Genomic DNA, 15,253 nt, shown 5'->3' on the forward strand with positions numbered 1-15,253 from the left:
CAGCGCTGCGGAGCGGAAGTGGAGCTTCCGGCGCCCCGGCCCGGCGCAGCCCGGCCATGTCCACCTTCCGGCAGGAGGACGTGGAGCAGCACTATGACATGGGCGAGGAGCTGGGCAGGTGAGCGCGGCCCGCGGGTGCTGCGTCCCCGGGGCCGGAGGGCGCCGGGCAGAGGAGGTGCCGGGTCCCCGGGACCCCTGAACCCCAGCCCGGGGGCCTTGAGATCCTTGCAGGGGCGCGCCAGGACCCAGAGCTTCCCAAGAGGGCTCGGCTGTGTTGAAGCCCCCGGCAACAGGAGAGCGGCACAGAGGAAGAGCCGGTGGTCTCCTAAACCTCGGGGACCTCGCGTGCTCGTGGGGTGAAGGACAACTGGGGGCGGGCGTCAAGGAACGGAGAAACGACTGCTCTGGGCCCTGCAAAGAAAAGCCTGGGGAGCGGGCTGGTGGCTGCAGCACGGCCATCTCCTGCCACTTGCCTTCCCCGGGGGGATGCGAGGGCTGGCACCCCCGTTCCCGCGCCGCGTGGTCAGTCCCGGGCGCTGCTGCCCGCCCGGCGCCGCGTCGCGTTGTGGTGCAGTGCTGCTGTCACGCTGCAGCGACTTGCTCCGGAGCCGGCTGTGTTGTGGCAGTGACGTGAATGATCCCTTGCCTGTGCGCAGGGGCGGGTTGCGATGCTCGCTGCCCTTTCAGGTGCCAGGGTCCGCGAGAGCCTGACGTTCATGCCCGTCTCCTATTGCAGCGTAGCTCCAGTCCTTTCCCTCTTTGGAGCTGGTTTTCTCTGGTCCCTAGAGGCTTGTGGCTTTGTAGCATGCTTCCTCTGTGTCTCAGACACTTGGTGTGTTTGGGGACGGCAGATTCTGTGATGAATCATTTTCCTCTTTTGAAAGAAGCCAGGCCTCCCCACAACGCTGTCCTGTTATGGGCTGCATCATCTCAGAGCCAGGATCTGCACCATCTCGGATGGAGACTGCATCCTGCGATGCAGCTTGCACGGGAGCGCTCCCCGGCTTGCCAGGCTGAGTCGTGGAGTTGCCGTTTGCTGCAGCAGCGTGCGGAGGTCAGCGAGGGCCTTTGTACCACGTGCCGAGCAGCCCGCAGGAGGGCAGAGTCTTGGTCCCGAGCGCCTTATGTTCCCCTGTGGACCTTGCAGCCTGAGGGCCCCAGCCTGTGCAGGGGAAGATCGGCTTTGGCAGAAAGCAGCTGCACTGCAACTTCAGACTAATCCGTCATTGCAGGCGTTTCTAATGAGCTTAGCCTTTTTTGGTTTTTCACAACAGCTTTCTCACAGAACTAAACTACTGACCCACATTTAAGGTTGGGGAGTCAGGGGGGTCCCTTTAAGAAGCCTCCAGCCCCATCCTGACCTAGAGAAGAAGGTGGTGCCCTGTAGCCGGAGCAGAGCAGTCTAACCAGATGTGCAACTGGGCTGCAAGGCCAGGGTGAGGTTTGAGCAACAAACTCCTGTTGCTCATGGCTGTAGTGGCCTTTGCTTAGGTAGGGTCTTATGGTCTCTGGACTGTCTGTAGTCCCCTTTGCTGCTAGCTAGCAAAGCAAAGGAGCATTAGGTATTGGGATGTGGCTTTGGAGCTCTCCAGGATGGGGCAGTGTCCTTACCGGGTGGGGCAGTGAAGTGGATCTGCCTAGGAGCAGCCGTTCCATTGCTCCCACAAAGAGGCAGGCAAGGATCACGGCCCTGGCATAGCAAAGGACTGGTTGTGGGAGGTGGGTGGCGGTGTGTCCGACTGGCTTCCCTGAACCGCGCTGAGTGGGTGCGTTCTGTTGCCCAGACCGTGCTTTGGCGGTAAGAGCCCAGCTCTTCCAGAGGGCAAAACCCCGGTCCCAAGACCTCGGTGCATCCTCTTGCCAGGGTCCCCTGGAGCAGGCTGCTGCTACCCCAGGGGTTCAACGTGGCTGGGCAGCAGGCTGAGGCCTTCTGTTCTGCAGCCTGGCTAGTGGGGTGCCCGAGCCCTGGGCCCTCTGAGGAAGTGGTTCCTTGTTTCACTGCCCCTTCCGCCTTATCAGGGAGCAGTACCAATTACTCTGTCTGCCTCTCTCTCAGGCAGCTGGCAGCTTGTTGCCTGTGATAAGGAAGAGAAGGTGTGGGAGGTGCAAGCTGTTTGAAAGGAGGCAGATGGTTGGACCTTCCTCCGTGCTTTGGGGCTGTCTGGTATTTTTAGAGGGGAGTGAGCATTTTAAATTGAGGGTCTTGGGTGCCTCTTGCTGTGGCAGGCACCCCGGGCACTTACTGGGCCGCGGTAATCGCTCCCACGGCTTGTAAATATTTCATTGCATCGCTGCCCAGGCCGGGTGAGATGAGGACAAGGTGACCTCCTTATTCCTGCCCTTCCTCGAAGATATCCATTTGAGACGTAGCACTGAACAGCTCCATGATTTTTTCCCCTTCTTTCCCATGCTAGTCCAGCCAGGCCGCTGGATTTTGCTGGTGGGAGGTGGAATTAGGAGGCTGTTGGTTTTGGGAAGCCTTTAGCATTTGATCAGCTCAGGCTGTTTCCTATTGAAACAGGAGCCTTATATGGAAAGCTTGGGCCAGGCAGGTGCCTGCCAAATGAAACGTGCCGTGATGTCACTGCTTAAAAATGTAAATAACCAATCCTTGCAGATTCCCAGGCAAAATGAGGAGGGTGTGGGGAGGGGTCACTTGGATCCTCCTTGATGGAGGGAGTGTCTTCGACAAGGTGGAGCTCTTGGGACTCTCTAGAGCTGCCTGCCCTCCCTCGGCTCTTGCCTTCGGCAAGTCTGCAGGGTGGGAATTGAGAGCGGAAGCAACGTATGAGGCTGGGGAGTGAGACTTGGTTTAACCAAGGGGCCCAGGCAGGAGTCCTGGGCTCTGATTTCTTCCCCTGCTGCTGTCCCCTGTGTCTCAGGGACTTTGACTCCCCAGAGCTTCACAGGCCCCCCCGCACTGGTACGATGGAGCGACTCTGACCCTCTGCAGTAGGAGTGGGGTGTGTGTCCTGACCGGGCATCTTTAAAGCACTGGCACATGGGAATTGCTCTGTAGCATCATAGCCTGGGTTTGGTGCACAGGCACGCGCTCAAATCACTCGTCCTGGTGAATGCCACATCTTTTGGGACACTGGCAGCAGCCGAGGTTATTTTGGGGCTTTTTCAGGAGCTCTCTTGATCCACTGGTCTCTAAAGCTTTAATATAAGAAGGGACCATTTTTATTCCTGTTGGACCCCGCCACGGATCATAGGCTCCGTCCTTCCGCCTGGCTCCCCACCAGCCCAGCAACTGCGGTTGTGTCGGCCATTTGTTGCCACTCTCATAGCTGAGGGTTGTAGCTGCATCGGTACAATGATGTACTTCCTGCTGCGTGGGTGATTCATATGTTTCGAGGCAGAACAAAGGATAGCCCCCTATCACATGCTGGAGGATACTGCCAGCGTCCTGTTCCAAGAAGCTAACGGATCCGGCAGAGCCAGGAAGAAATTTTCTTCCTTCGTCCCAAGCACGACTGCAGGATGTAGGGGTCTTGCGGATTTGTTTAAGTGCCTTCTTGTCCTTGCTGTATCCCCCTCCAGGCATTTATTGGACTGATTGGACTCCAGGCCCATCTTGCTGTGGGAGCTCCCAAGCCCATTCACCCACTGAACATACTCCGCGTCTGTTCTCCGAGAAGGGGATTCTGTGTTTCTTCTCCCTTCTCTGCTCTGCTGAAGAGTCTCTGGTGCCCCAGATACTGCTCACATTTGAAGTGGAGCGCAGGGAAGGGAGACGCTTGGCACTTGTTCAAGTGGAAGTGCGTGGAGGCACTGTGGTTCCCTGCAGGGTACCAAGGCCTTGCAGTACCCTCTGTAAGGACGTGAACAAGCAGAAGGCTTGTGCATGGCCCACTGTGGTCCCCAATGCTGCCACGCAGGTGCCAGCGCACACAGTACAACGAGCGGTCTCATTTACCCCCATCTCCTTTCCCCGTGCAGCGGCCAGTTTGCCATCGTGCGCAAGTGCTGGGAGAAGAAAACGAATCTGGAGTACGCAGCCAAGTTCATCAAGAAGCGGCGCCTATCGTCCAGCCGGCGGGGCGTGAGCCGGGAGGAGATCGAGCGGGAGGTGGACATCCTGCGGGAGATCCAGCACCCCAACATCATCACGCTGCATGACATCTTTGAGAACAAGACAGATGTGGTGCTGATCCTGGAGCTGGTCTCGGGTGGCGAGCTCTTCGACTTCCTGGCCGAGAAGGAGTCCCTCACCGAGGAGGAGGCCACACAGTTCCTCAAGCAGATCCTGGATGGGGTCCACTACCTGCACTCCAAGCGCATTGCCCACTTTGACCTCAAGGTGAGACAGCACGTTGCTGTGGGCAGCGGGAAATGTGGGGTGCTCTACCGCTGAGATGCAAAAGCAGGTTCCTTCCCCTCCTTGTGGTCTGAAGCCTGGGAAGAGGGGACAAATGTCCAGGTCAAAGGCTGCTCTTGTACACACTGGCTCCAGTGCTGCCACGTAGATCTGAGTTCAGAATTTGACCCAGGTGATCAGAGGGGTAGATGCTTATGAGTACAGCTAGAAATCCCCAAACCCAGGGGCAGGACCCAGGGCCTGGCATAGAAGGGCATGGGCAGAAGCAGCACCATCAAGCTGTTAGGACAAAGCAAGGGCAGCGATGGCAGCAAAGCACAAACAAGTTCTGGTGTAATCTAAGTGAGCGTCGTTTGAGCTGCGGCTCGGAAGTAGCTAGTGTGCTGCAGGCAAATGCATGAAATAACCAAGCCCAATTGGTCCTGCTTGCATCATGTCTCCTGTGTGTGTTCCCCTCTTCCTGATGTGCTTTGTCAGTCCATATGGCAGGGCCAGTGCAGTTCTGGGCAACCAAACTGGAGCTCCTGCTGTTTTGTGGAGCAGTAGCAAAATACCCAGCTCTATCCAGAGAGTACCCCAGACCTCACATGGCAGGAAGAGCCCAGCCTGACTTAAAGGCCCAAAGCAGAACCCACAAGGCTGGCCACTTGGAAAGGACAGATGATGTGGACATGATTGAGAGGGGGAAGGAGGCTTGGGAACTGCTGACAACCTCCAGGTTAGAACCAGGGGAATCTTAGCGAGCCCGGCCAAGGGGAGATGCGATGAACGGCTTCAACCTTCTCCTCTTGCTGTCCTGGCTTCTTTCCAGCCTGAGAACATCATGCTGCTGGATAAGAACGTGCCCAACCCCCGCATCAAGCTGATTGACTTCGGCATCGCCCACAAGATCGAGGCGGGGAACGAATTCAAGAACATCTTTGGCACTCCGGAGTTTGTAGGTGCGAGGGGTTGGGGGGAGTGTGAGGCTCTGACACCTTATTCTGACCCTGGGAAAGACATGGGGCAACCAGGAGCTGGGTGGCAGTAGGTGATGTCCCCAGTTAGGTGTGAGTTTTTCGCCTTCAGATAGATGCTGAAGGGGACAGAGGAGCAAAGGGAAGAGGAACAAAACCACTGCAGTGAGAGCCAGCCTGGCTGTTCTGTGGCCCCTTGCTTCAAGTTCACTAGCAGAATCCTGTTTTCCTGAACCCACCTGGAGCTTGGCATGCTGGGCACTGCATAGCTCTGTGTGCTACACCGCGCTCTGAAAGAGAGAGGTGTCTGCACTCTGTCTTGTATGGCCATGAGCCTGGGGATGTTGTTGGCATAGCCCTGAGCTGGGCAGCATGCCGATACCTTTGCAACAACCCTTGTCTTCCTGCACTGCTGAATCAGTGCTCGGTCGGGGGTGGGTTGGGTGGTCAGGTGTGGACTGACAGCACCTGCTTTGCAAGGAGCCTTCCTGCGGCCTAACCATGCTTCCTCTCTCCTTCCAAAGCTCCCGAAATAGTGAACTACGAGCCCCTGGGGCTGGAGGCTGACATGTGGTGAGTGTTCAATGAATGTATCGCATTAGAACTTAGGTAAATTGAGAGCCTGGGCCTGGTTCTTTGTTGACAAGTGCCTACGTTACCCCACAGTTAGCCCCAAATGGTGCCTTCATTAGAGAGGCCTGAAGCTGAATATACCTGAGACTGAGCCCTCCTCTTTGCTGCAGGACAGCCTGTCTAGGTCAGGGTTGAAGGGCTGAGTAACAGAAGGGAATTGTCTTTGGTTGATGCACATAAATGCACATACAAGGATGTCACCTGTGGATCAGCCACTTCCTGAGCCAGCCAAGACACTCCTCAGTCAGCCTAGGAGCTGGCAGCTCAGCAAGGAAGTTCTCTGCCTGGGGACTACCCCTGCTCCCTAGCTCTCTTGCGTCTCTGGTGGCATTTACAGACTCCAGTGGGAACAGTGGGGGCTATCTGGGGTTCTCTGATCACAGTCCCTCCCTCTTGTTCCACTCTCCTCCTGTGCCCCAAATAATCCACTGGTGCTTGGTTTAGTGGACCCTTCCCTGTCTGGGGGTGGGGAAGAGGCTTGTACTTTTTAGTGGGCTGCCTAAACGGGGTGGGGAAGGCCTACTTCTATCCTTAGTGCTGGAGGATGAATGGAGTTGGGTTGACATGGAGTAAGCAACAGGGAAAGTTGCTTGCGGGGCAGGACTGTCTGTGCCACCAAGTCTGTGCCCCTGTCTGTGCCAGGGAAGTCTAACTAGCTCATGCAGAAAAGGCCTAACTAGGAAATGACTTGCAGGGCTGTGACCTTGTTTCCTCCCTCTCTTCCTCTTAGGAGCATTGGAGTCATCACCTACATCCTGTGAGTACAGAGGCACTAGGAACGTGGTCTGCTGCATGCAAGGGGACAGAGTTGTGGTGGGCTTTGTGGTGGGCTGGGTTGCAGACCTGGGGCTGCAGGCTGGGGCCTGCTCCCAGCTCTGCCACTGCCTCATGGCATGACTCGGGCATGTCTGTGCCCTTGCTGAGGGTGCGGGGACATCAGCACGGGGCCGTGCGAGTCCCTCTCCTCAGGGCCGGGAACAAATTCGCAGCCCTTGGTGTTTGTTCCGGACAGTAACAGTTGAATTCCCTCCCCCAGCCTCAGCGGTGCCTCCCCGTTCCTGGGCGAGACGAAGCAGGAGACCCTGACGAACATATCAGCTGTGAACTATGACTTCGATGAGGAGTACTTCAGCAACACCAGCGAGCTGGCCAAGGACTTCATCCGACGCCTCCTCGTCAAAGACCCCAAGTATGAGATCTGGGCGCTGTCAGGCAGCTGGAGCTCCCCCCATGAGGCAGCCTCGGGGAGAGTCTCTTGTGTACTCGGCTCCCACATTTGTGCTCCTTGTTGGGCCCATGTGGTGGTGTCAGCTGTTGCCCACCTTCCTGCCCTCTATTGGCACCTCTGCCAGATACCATTGAGTGGCAGAGTTGTAGTGAGTTTAAAAGCTGTCTCCTCTCTTGCCTCTCATCTCCTGTAGTTCCTTGTTGTCTGTCTTCAGTGAGATGCATCTCTCAAATATCCTAAAAACAAAATATCTGCTCATCAAAGGCACTCCATGTGTGTGGGTTTAGTTAGTTTTGGTGAGACCATCATGACTTCATTGCTTTATAATCCCTTTCTGTTACCATGTGGAGGTTGTGGGGTGTGTATAGGTGGAAGCCAGTTCCCTTCTAACGAGCTATAAATCTAGCACTTGACAGAGAAGTCAGTCAGCCTTGGGCAGCAAATGCCTGTGTGTAGGGGCAGAGGGAGCACTAGTTGTACAGTATATGTAGGAGCAAGAGACCGCTGTTTACTTGACCGTTAAACCAGGGCCTAAGAGGAAGATGCCAGCACTCTCTGGGTGCAGGTTTCCTCTGGAGGCTAGTGAAACGATGCCAGAACCTCTGTCCTGCTTCTGACAGACTAACCAACAGGCTTGTATCCTTTCAGGAAGAGGATGACGATTGCCCAGAGCCTGGAGCATCCTTGGATTAAGGTAACAATGCATGCCTGCTGGCAGGCTGTCCCTTGGCTTTCCCCAGAGCGGCCAAATGCCCAACTTCTAGCCAGGTCAATAGAACTGCTTATGCACAGCACCTTGAGTAAATCTGGGGCTTGACTTTGGTTCTGAAATTGCTGCTCTTTGCACTGGAGGGACACAGTAGGTCTGACCTGGCATCACGCTTCAGCAATGGAGAAGCAAACAAATGTCCATTGACCAGAGAGGTCAGTGGAGAATGGATGCAGCAACATCTAGGGGAACAGGATCTGGAGGAGCAGAGCCCTGTCTGGCCGTGAAGCTAGGGGTGAACGTGTTTGGGGAGCGCAGGGAGGTGGAGGGGAGCAAATGAGCAGCCATGCCTCCACCCAATGGCTTGTAGCTTGAAACCAGTGGGATTGTGTTACGGGGAGGGTTTGGCTTGGCCTGGCTGCCAGCAGTCTGCAAAGGCCTATGGCCAGAAGGTGGGAGAGGGACTCGTGGGATGGTTTAAACACCTGCTCAGATGAGCAGGTGGAGGAATGGGGAGTGTCAGGCCCAGCAGCCACCAAGGGCTTAGTGGTCTCCTCTGCCCCATTGCAGGTGATCAAGAGGAGGAATGTCCGCAACGAGGACAATGGCAAGAAGCCAGAGAGGCGCCGTCTCAAGACCACGCGGCTCAAGGAGTACACCATCAAGTCTCACTCCAGCATGCCCCCTAACAACACCTACATCAATTTTGAGCGCTTCTCCAAGGTCATGGAGGAGGTGGCTGCGGCCGAGGAGAGCCTGCGCGAGCTGGAGAAGACCAAGAAATCCTTCCGGGAAGACGTCGAGGCCCTGCTCTCTATCTACAACGAGAAGGAGTCGTGGTACAAGGAGGAGAATGAAAGCATCAGCCAGGACCTGCGTCAGATCCGCCAGGAGCTGCAGAAGACAGAGGCCCTGAAAAAGCAAGCCCAGGAGGAGACCAGGAGCATGCTGCAGGCAGCCAATGGGCTCAAGAGGCGCTACCGGAAGCTGGAGAACCGTTACGAAGCGCTGGCCAAGCAGGTGGCCTCGGAGATGAAGTTTGTGCAGGAGCTGGTGTGGTCCCTCGAGCAGGAGAAGCTGCAGGGCGGGGAGGGAGACTGCAGCATCCGCTAGCCTTCTTCTGCACTGGTGGAGCGGGTGGGGGGAAAGGGGGCTTGGTGGGGAGAGTTCCTTTGGCACAGCTTGTATGGGGAGAGATGGCCCATTGACCCAGCTGGGCTTTGTCTACGGAGCAGGAGCCCAGTGTGCTCCATCATAACGGCATCACCTGGGAACAGCCTGAGACAACGTTCCTATCATGCAATGCTCTTCATCCAAGCTGTCACCTTCTGGGTCCACTGTATGCTGGGGTACTTGGTATTCCCCCCACATTGCCTCTACACTCTGTTCGTGTAGAAGGCGGTACTGTACAATCTGATGGTTCTCTCTGAGTCAGTCTGGTCGGTCCCTGTCCGAGGCGGTTAGAGCAACAGCCGCTTCCAAGGTCTGGCTGACTGGCGTGCTCCCTGCTCCGGGAGCTGGGTCGTTCCTAACTCTAAAGTGAAGAGCCTTTGGCAAGGCGCTTCCTTGATGCTTTTCTTTGGTGGCCACCTGCAGCTCAGCTGCGACTCCTCTTTTGACTCCCTGCAGCCATTGCCAGGTCTGTCCTGACCTGGGTACTGCAACTTTTCAGGCTTCAAGGGCATCTTGGTAGCAGAAGCAGGCATTGAGACACTTCATCATAGGACCCTCTCTGCAGAGGGACCATGAGATTGTCCTTGAAAAGCTGTCAGGTTCTGAGGCCCAGCTGAAAGCCCCCATGGGGCACGCTCTCTGGTGTTGCAGGGACCGTCTTTCTCCTTCAGACATGCCAGGAGCCTCCTCCTCAAAAAGCCTGGCTCTTGAGTTGTTGACAAAGGCAGTTTGTCTTCACTAAGCTCTTCGGCCGAGCCGTGGGCCCGTTACCAGCCAGTGCTCTCACCAGCACTGTCTTGCCAACTTTCTTCCTGCTGTGGGGCTGTCGGTCACTAGCCCAGCTGCTGCTCTTCCCTCCCAGTTACTTCATTTATCTTTTGCTTTGCTCTGAGTCCAGTCTCTGAGCCAGATTGCTCTTGGGAATCTCTTTGCTTTTGAGGCTTTCTCTGCTGTGAAGAGCAGGTGACGGGTGCTCCTGGTAAGGACTCAGTGTGTTTTTGACACTGGGGATTTGCTTGACTAGCACTTCCTGCTTCCCAGGTTTGACTGGTTCCTCCCTAAGCCCTAGCTGGAAAAGTGAGTGGGTGAGATGCCCTGGGCCTGTGCTGGGTTGTGGAAGTTTTCATAGACATCAGGGCTGGAAGGGACCTCGGAAGATCATCGAGTCCAGCCCCCCGCCCAAAGGGCAGGAAGTCAGCTGGGGTAAAGTTAAGGCCTCTCGGGTCAAATTCCACCACCTACTTGCCATGTCAAGATTTGGTTTTGACCACCTGCTAGCAGACGTACAAAGGCCTTGTTTGATCCCACCCCCCAGCTGTCTCCTGGCTGGGATCCCAAATCCAGGCAGGTGTCCTCTGGAGATCTCAGTGCTCTCTAGCACTCATGTTGCTGGCTCTGCAAGGGCTGCTGGGTAGGTGCTGGTCCACGGCCCCTACCCGTGCCTGTCATCTGGATCCTCCTTGTATCTGCTGCTTGCTCTGGGACTGCTCCATCCTCATTGCCTCTGTTTCCACTGCTGTTCATAATCTTTTCCATGTTTTCAGTGCTCTCCAGTGAAGGTCTTCAAGAGCAGGTTGGACAGACACTTGGCTGGGATAGTTTAGTCCAGGACGATCCTGCCTTGAGCAGGGGGCTGGACTAAATCACCTTATGAGGCCTCTTCCAGCCCTAGTGTCCTGTGATCCAAAGATGCTTCCCCTCAGTTCTCAGAGTAGCCAGTTCCTTCCCAGCTGGTCTTTGCTGTCATGTGGCATCTGCTTTCCCTGCATTAGCTTCATGCACCTTGGTCTCAAGCTCTCATAGCTTGTCAGAGGCTTCTGTATCCAGCAGGGACCTGGGGCAGGAACTGGAGAGAGACCAGCAAGGAGAGGGAGTCTCTGGCTTAGAGCTGGTTCATCCCCCCACTGTCTCCATTGCTTCCCTTTATGCCTTTTCCATGTCACCTGCTTGTGACCCTGTGCCCTGCTGCTTGGCACTGCCTGATGCTCCAAGCAGGATGTCTTCAGCAAGGCCAAGGTCCCTCTGAGCCTGTCCCTGGGTTCCTCTTCAAACCACAGCTTGACACTCCCCACACTTCCCTTCTCCTCTTTCCTCCGTATATCTGACCAGCACCTGATCTGGTGCACGTGTCCAGGTGGGACCTATGGTCATTACCCACTTCTTCTTGGCCCTGTCCTCTTACACGTGCTCCCAGAAACTTCTTGCCAGCCCGCTGCCCCCCCAGCCTTTCCATCCAAGTGTCGTTCTCTCTGTTTTATGTCTGCGGGCACCAACTGGCTTTCATACTCCTGTCCTGCGTAGCTGCCTTTCTCGCCGCATGCACGATCTGTTCCTCCGCTAGGAGCTCAAAGCACTTTCAAAGCCCCGTCTCTTCCCCACTGCATCCAGATGTCGGGACTCTTCAGGTTTAGAGGTGAGTGCACAGCTGAGGAAGTGGCACAAATGGCAGATGAACCCAGGAGTCTGGACTCTCTCCTTATCCCTGTCCACATCCCAGCGGTCCTTCCTGCCCTCTGAACCATGCTTCCCCTTGCTGAGCCCTCCAGCTCCTCTGGGGCCTGGGTTTTCCGGGCAGCTTCAACATCCAGCCTTGCACTGGAGCAGCACCAGGCTCGCTCTGGTGATGGAGCTGTCTTGCCACAGAGCAGCTGCTTTTCAGTGCAGTGCAAATGTATTAGCCCACCCTTGTATTTCAGGTCTCTCGGCTTTGACTGTCGGCCCTGCATGCTCGCCAAACCCAGGTTCCTCCCAACCGAGATGAGCCAGGGTCTGCTTGAGAAAACCAGCTAGTGTTACAAAGATCCTGCCCACAGACAGGAAAAGCTCTCTCCCAGCTGAAAATGAGGGGGGCTTTTAACATGCTGTGTGCAGCTTGTTATGTCTCTGCTCGTCTGAAGGCTTCCGGAGCAGGGAGGGGAAGAATGCGAAAAATGCTGTGGATTTCCCTGGCTTTTGTGCAAGGTCTTTGTTAATGATCCCTCCAGAGGGGGTTGGAGCTGAGAGGAATTTGTTGCCAACTTGGCTTTCAAAGGAGCATGCCTGAGCTCCAAAGCAGTGGGCTATGTGGCTTGAGAGTCCTCTCCGGCTTCTCTGTAGTGACCCCCGTTGTTTTTTAAATCCGGTTTTCCCTCTCCTTCGGGGTTGTGCATGTCTGCGACCAAAGACTCTGACTCAGAAGAGCCCGATCCTACCAGCTGCCACGTGCACTCGCATCCAATGGACTTTTTTGGGAGCAAGAGAGTGCTTGGTCCTGCCTGGGATCAGGGCCTCAGGTCTACAGGGAATATCACTTAACCTCTGCTCATGTCTTGTTGCCAGGGTCCAGGACCAGCCAGGGTAGAGGACTCCAGCAATTGGGGTCCAGGCTAGGTTTCCCAGGGGAGCTGGTCGGAGCCTGTGGCAACTGCATGTAGAAGTCCCTTATGCTAGTTTAAGAGAAGGTTTAAGGACTTGACCTTCATGCTGTAGAGCAGGCAGTGTTGCTGTCGGCTCTCCTTGCACAGTGCTTTCCCTGATGCACTTATCCCATTCCACTTGTATTAACCTTTTCTTCTGTGCCATCACTGCAAAGGTCATGGATCCTCCAGGCCAGCCCCATGCTTGCTTGTAGACATGGCATGGGGCCCTTCACATACCTCTCAAACACTCAGCTGTATTGTCTGTGATGCCACCTTGGAGGCTAAATGGACTGCTGCGTTTGTGCCAACCGGAGCCTGCGTTTGACATACTGGAACACCCCACTGCCGGGCTCTGCAGGTGCTTTCTAGAGGACATCTGGAAGTGGCGAGTAGATCAGTAGAGAAGTGAGGTCGGGGAAGGACGCGGACTGGCTGGGACCTTGTGCTGTTCCGAGTTGGTACCAAGCAAGCACCTGGGCCCTAGAAAGCGCGTTTTGTCCGGGCTTCTCATGGTGTCCATGTGCAAGATCCAAGTGTCCTTTCTGTCCCCACCTGCTCTGCATTCAGACGCAGCTGCAGAACTGAAGAAGAAGCGTTGCGGGCACTTCTCATGCTCCAGATTTCCTAATGCCTTTACCCCAAATGTTTTCTACCTAATAGGGGTTGGAGAAGGCAGGTGCGGCTGTGGGGAGCGGGGCATAAGCACCACATGGGCTGCGGGGGTCTGGTCTCTAGTGGCTTGGGTTGGGTAGGAGCTACAGGTCCTGTTCTGGTTGCATTGCTTTGCAGCCCCCCCACACCAAGCAGGAATCAATAGCTGGACGTGGTCTCTGCTTGGGTGCAGGAATTTGGTTGTGTGGTGCAGACGTTTGTCCTGGGTTTGCCTGCCCCTGGGGAGAGGAGATGCAAGATGCTTGCCTTCTAATGGCCCTGTGCCACCTCTGTTACCCGTGCAAGAAGAAACTTTCCTAGGACCAGGGCTTGGCACAGGGGTGGAGCTCAGTGCTTTTGGCTCTGTGTCCTTGAGACCAGGGCCAGAGCAGGTTGCTTCCTGCTGGGCTTTCCATGCCCCTTGCGAATTCCTGCTTGCACGTCCTCGCTCAGTCTTGCTCGTGCTGGAGGTCCCAGGCCAGGTGTCTGGGTCTGCAGGCCCAGACCCTGGCATGGTACCTGGGGTGGGGATTAGCTGTTCAAACTGCTGGCATTTCCTTCTGTGGGAAGCTGATCTGGCTCGTTCACAGACAGTAATCGCTCTTCCAGCCTCTTGGTGCAGCAAGCCTGGGCGAGACAGATTGCGGTCTGGCCCGAGAGCCTTCCTCATGGACGTGGCTCGCTGGGAAGGGAGTGAGATGTAGCACGCACAGAACTGTTGGATGCGCAGAGCTGTTGCCTTCCCCCAGGGGTGGCAGCTGCACCCCCTACACCCACGATAGAGAAATGGCCTCGTTTGTGGTGCAGATGCCCCTTTGGGCAGCCAATGCCTTAGCTGTTGTGCAGGTCTGGGAAGGAGGCAGCCAGTCTGTTCAGCTTTGCCCAGGAGATGGCCGATGCCTGCTGGCTTCTCTCCGGGCAGAGCCCAGCGGGCTCCTTTGACCTCACACGTCAGGCCCCCTCTTGCCGTGCCAAGTCCTGTATAGCTGAGGGCTCTGCTCGCCCCCGACGGGGACCTGGCTTGTGTTCTGACCTAGTGAAGCCATATCCTCTCCTGCGGTGTGACATTCAGTCTGATACCAATAGGTCATGCAAAATGGTCTGTATTTGAAAGGAATAAAAGGTTTCTATCCGAAGGCACCGGCATCCCTGGTTCTCCCTGTGGGGTGATGGGGTGGGGGCACGGGCAGCCTTTCACTGCTTGGGGGTCAGTTTGAATCCGACCAGTGGAAACAGCAGGGCCATCAGGTCTGCTTTGGCCAGCGTAGCTCAGTGCCTGCTCCCTGGTGGGTGCCAAGCCACCTGCTCCCTTTGGCACTGATGGGCAGGCTGTTTGCGGTCCTTGTGCCTTGCAGGTGTCCGTGGACGCTAAATCCAAGCCATTTTAAAAAACAGCCATTCAGCTCTCCCCAGCGGGATGTGCTGGCACTGCCGACGAGCTCTCAGCAGCTTCGTTCGTCTGGCTCCAAGTGTCCGCATGGGGCAAAGGGGCAAAAAACGTCCCTCTTTGCTCTATGGCAATGTCCTGGCAGGAAAACCAAGCTAAGTTGCAGCTCCATGCTAACCCTGGGGCTTAGCCTGTGTAGGATAATAGCACATGCTCACCTGGGAGCCCCCTTGCTCACCGGGCTGCGGCTTCTCTCCTCCCACACAGCAATTTTTCCTGAGATAAAAATGCCGCCTGGCAGCTCCCAAACAGCAGGAAGCCCCCAGTCCACCTTTCTCTCCTGACCAGGGACAGAGGGCAGGATACCTTGGTCAAGGGTGATCCCAGCCCCTACTGAGCAAGGCAGCGGAGTTGTGTTGAGGATGGAGGAGGGGTCGTGTTGTGGATGCCAAGCTTATGCATTGGGTGGGCTCTGGCTCTGACTGGGAGAGCACTGGGGTTTCGAGGCCCTTGGATGCAAGACGTGGGCTGTGCCCTGCATGTGGGCAGCATCCTGCGCTGCTAATGGGCACCTCTTGCCCCGAGGCTCCCTGGAGCAGCGTGTGGTGGGGGAAACCTTCCGCTAGAGGTCCTCCGGCTCCTGCTCTTGGCACCAAACCCCCCAGCTTCGTGCTCTGGCAGCTGCTGCTTTAGGTCTTGGTCTGAGGACGTGTCTGACTGCAGCAGCCTGCTGTCAGAGCCAGCTCACGAGGGCTGGGGAAGCATCGCCCTGCAGCTAACATGGCTGGGCCGGACAA

At 56.2% G+C, this 15,253-nt stretch overlaps 1 protein-coding gene across 1 annotated transcript; it reads left to right on the forward strand.

The window, feature by feature from the left end:
* The first annotated feature begins 6 nt into the window (after positions 1-6).
* On the forward strand, positions 7-14,205 carry DAPK3 (death associated protein kinase 3). Its single transcript, XM_006017516.3, has 8 exons — positions 7-118; positions 3,943-4,303; positions 5,133-5,262; positions 5,802-5,850; positions 6,641-6,667; positions 6,947-7,099; positions 7,787-7,832; positions 8,418-14,205. Exons 1-8 carry the CDS (start codon positions 57-59, stop codon positions 8,958-8,960), a joined length of 1,371 nt encoding a protein of 456 aa, XP_006017578.1. The 5' UTR covers positions 7-56; the 3' UTR covers positions 8,961-14,205.
* The last annotated feature ends 1,048 nt before the right edge of the window (positions 14,206-15,253 follow it).

Source organism: Alligator sinensis, unplaced genomic scaffold (genome assembly GCF_000455745.1).
Source record: "Alligator sinensis unplaced genomic scaffold, ASM45574v1 scaffold1295_1, whole genome shotgun sequence".
NCBI classification, from domain to species: domain Eukaryota; kingdom Metazoa; phylum Chordata; order Crocodylia; family Alligatoridae; genus Alligator; species Alligator sinensis.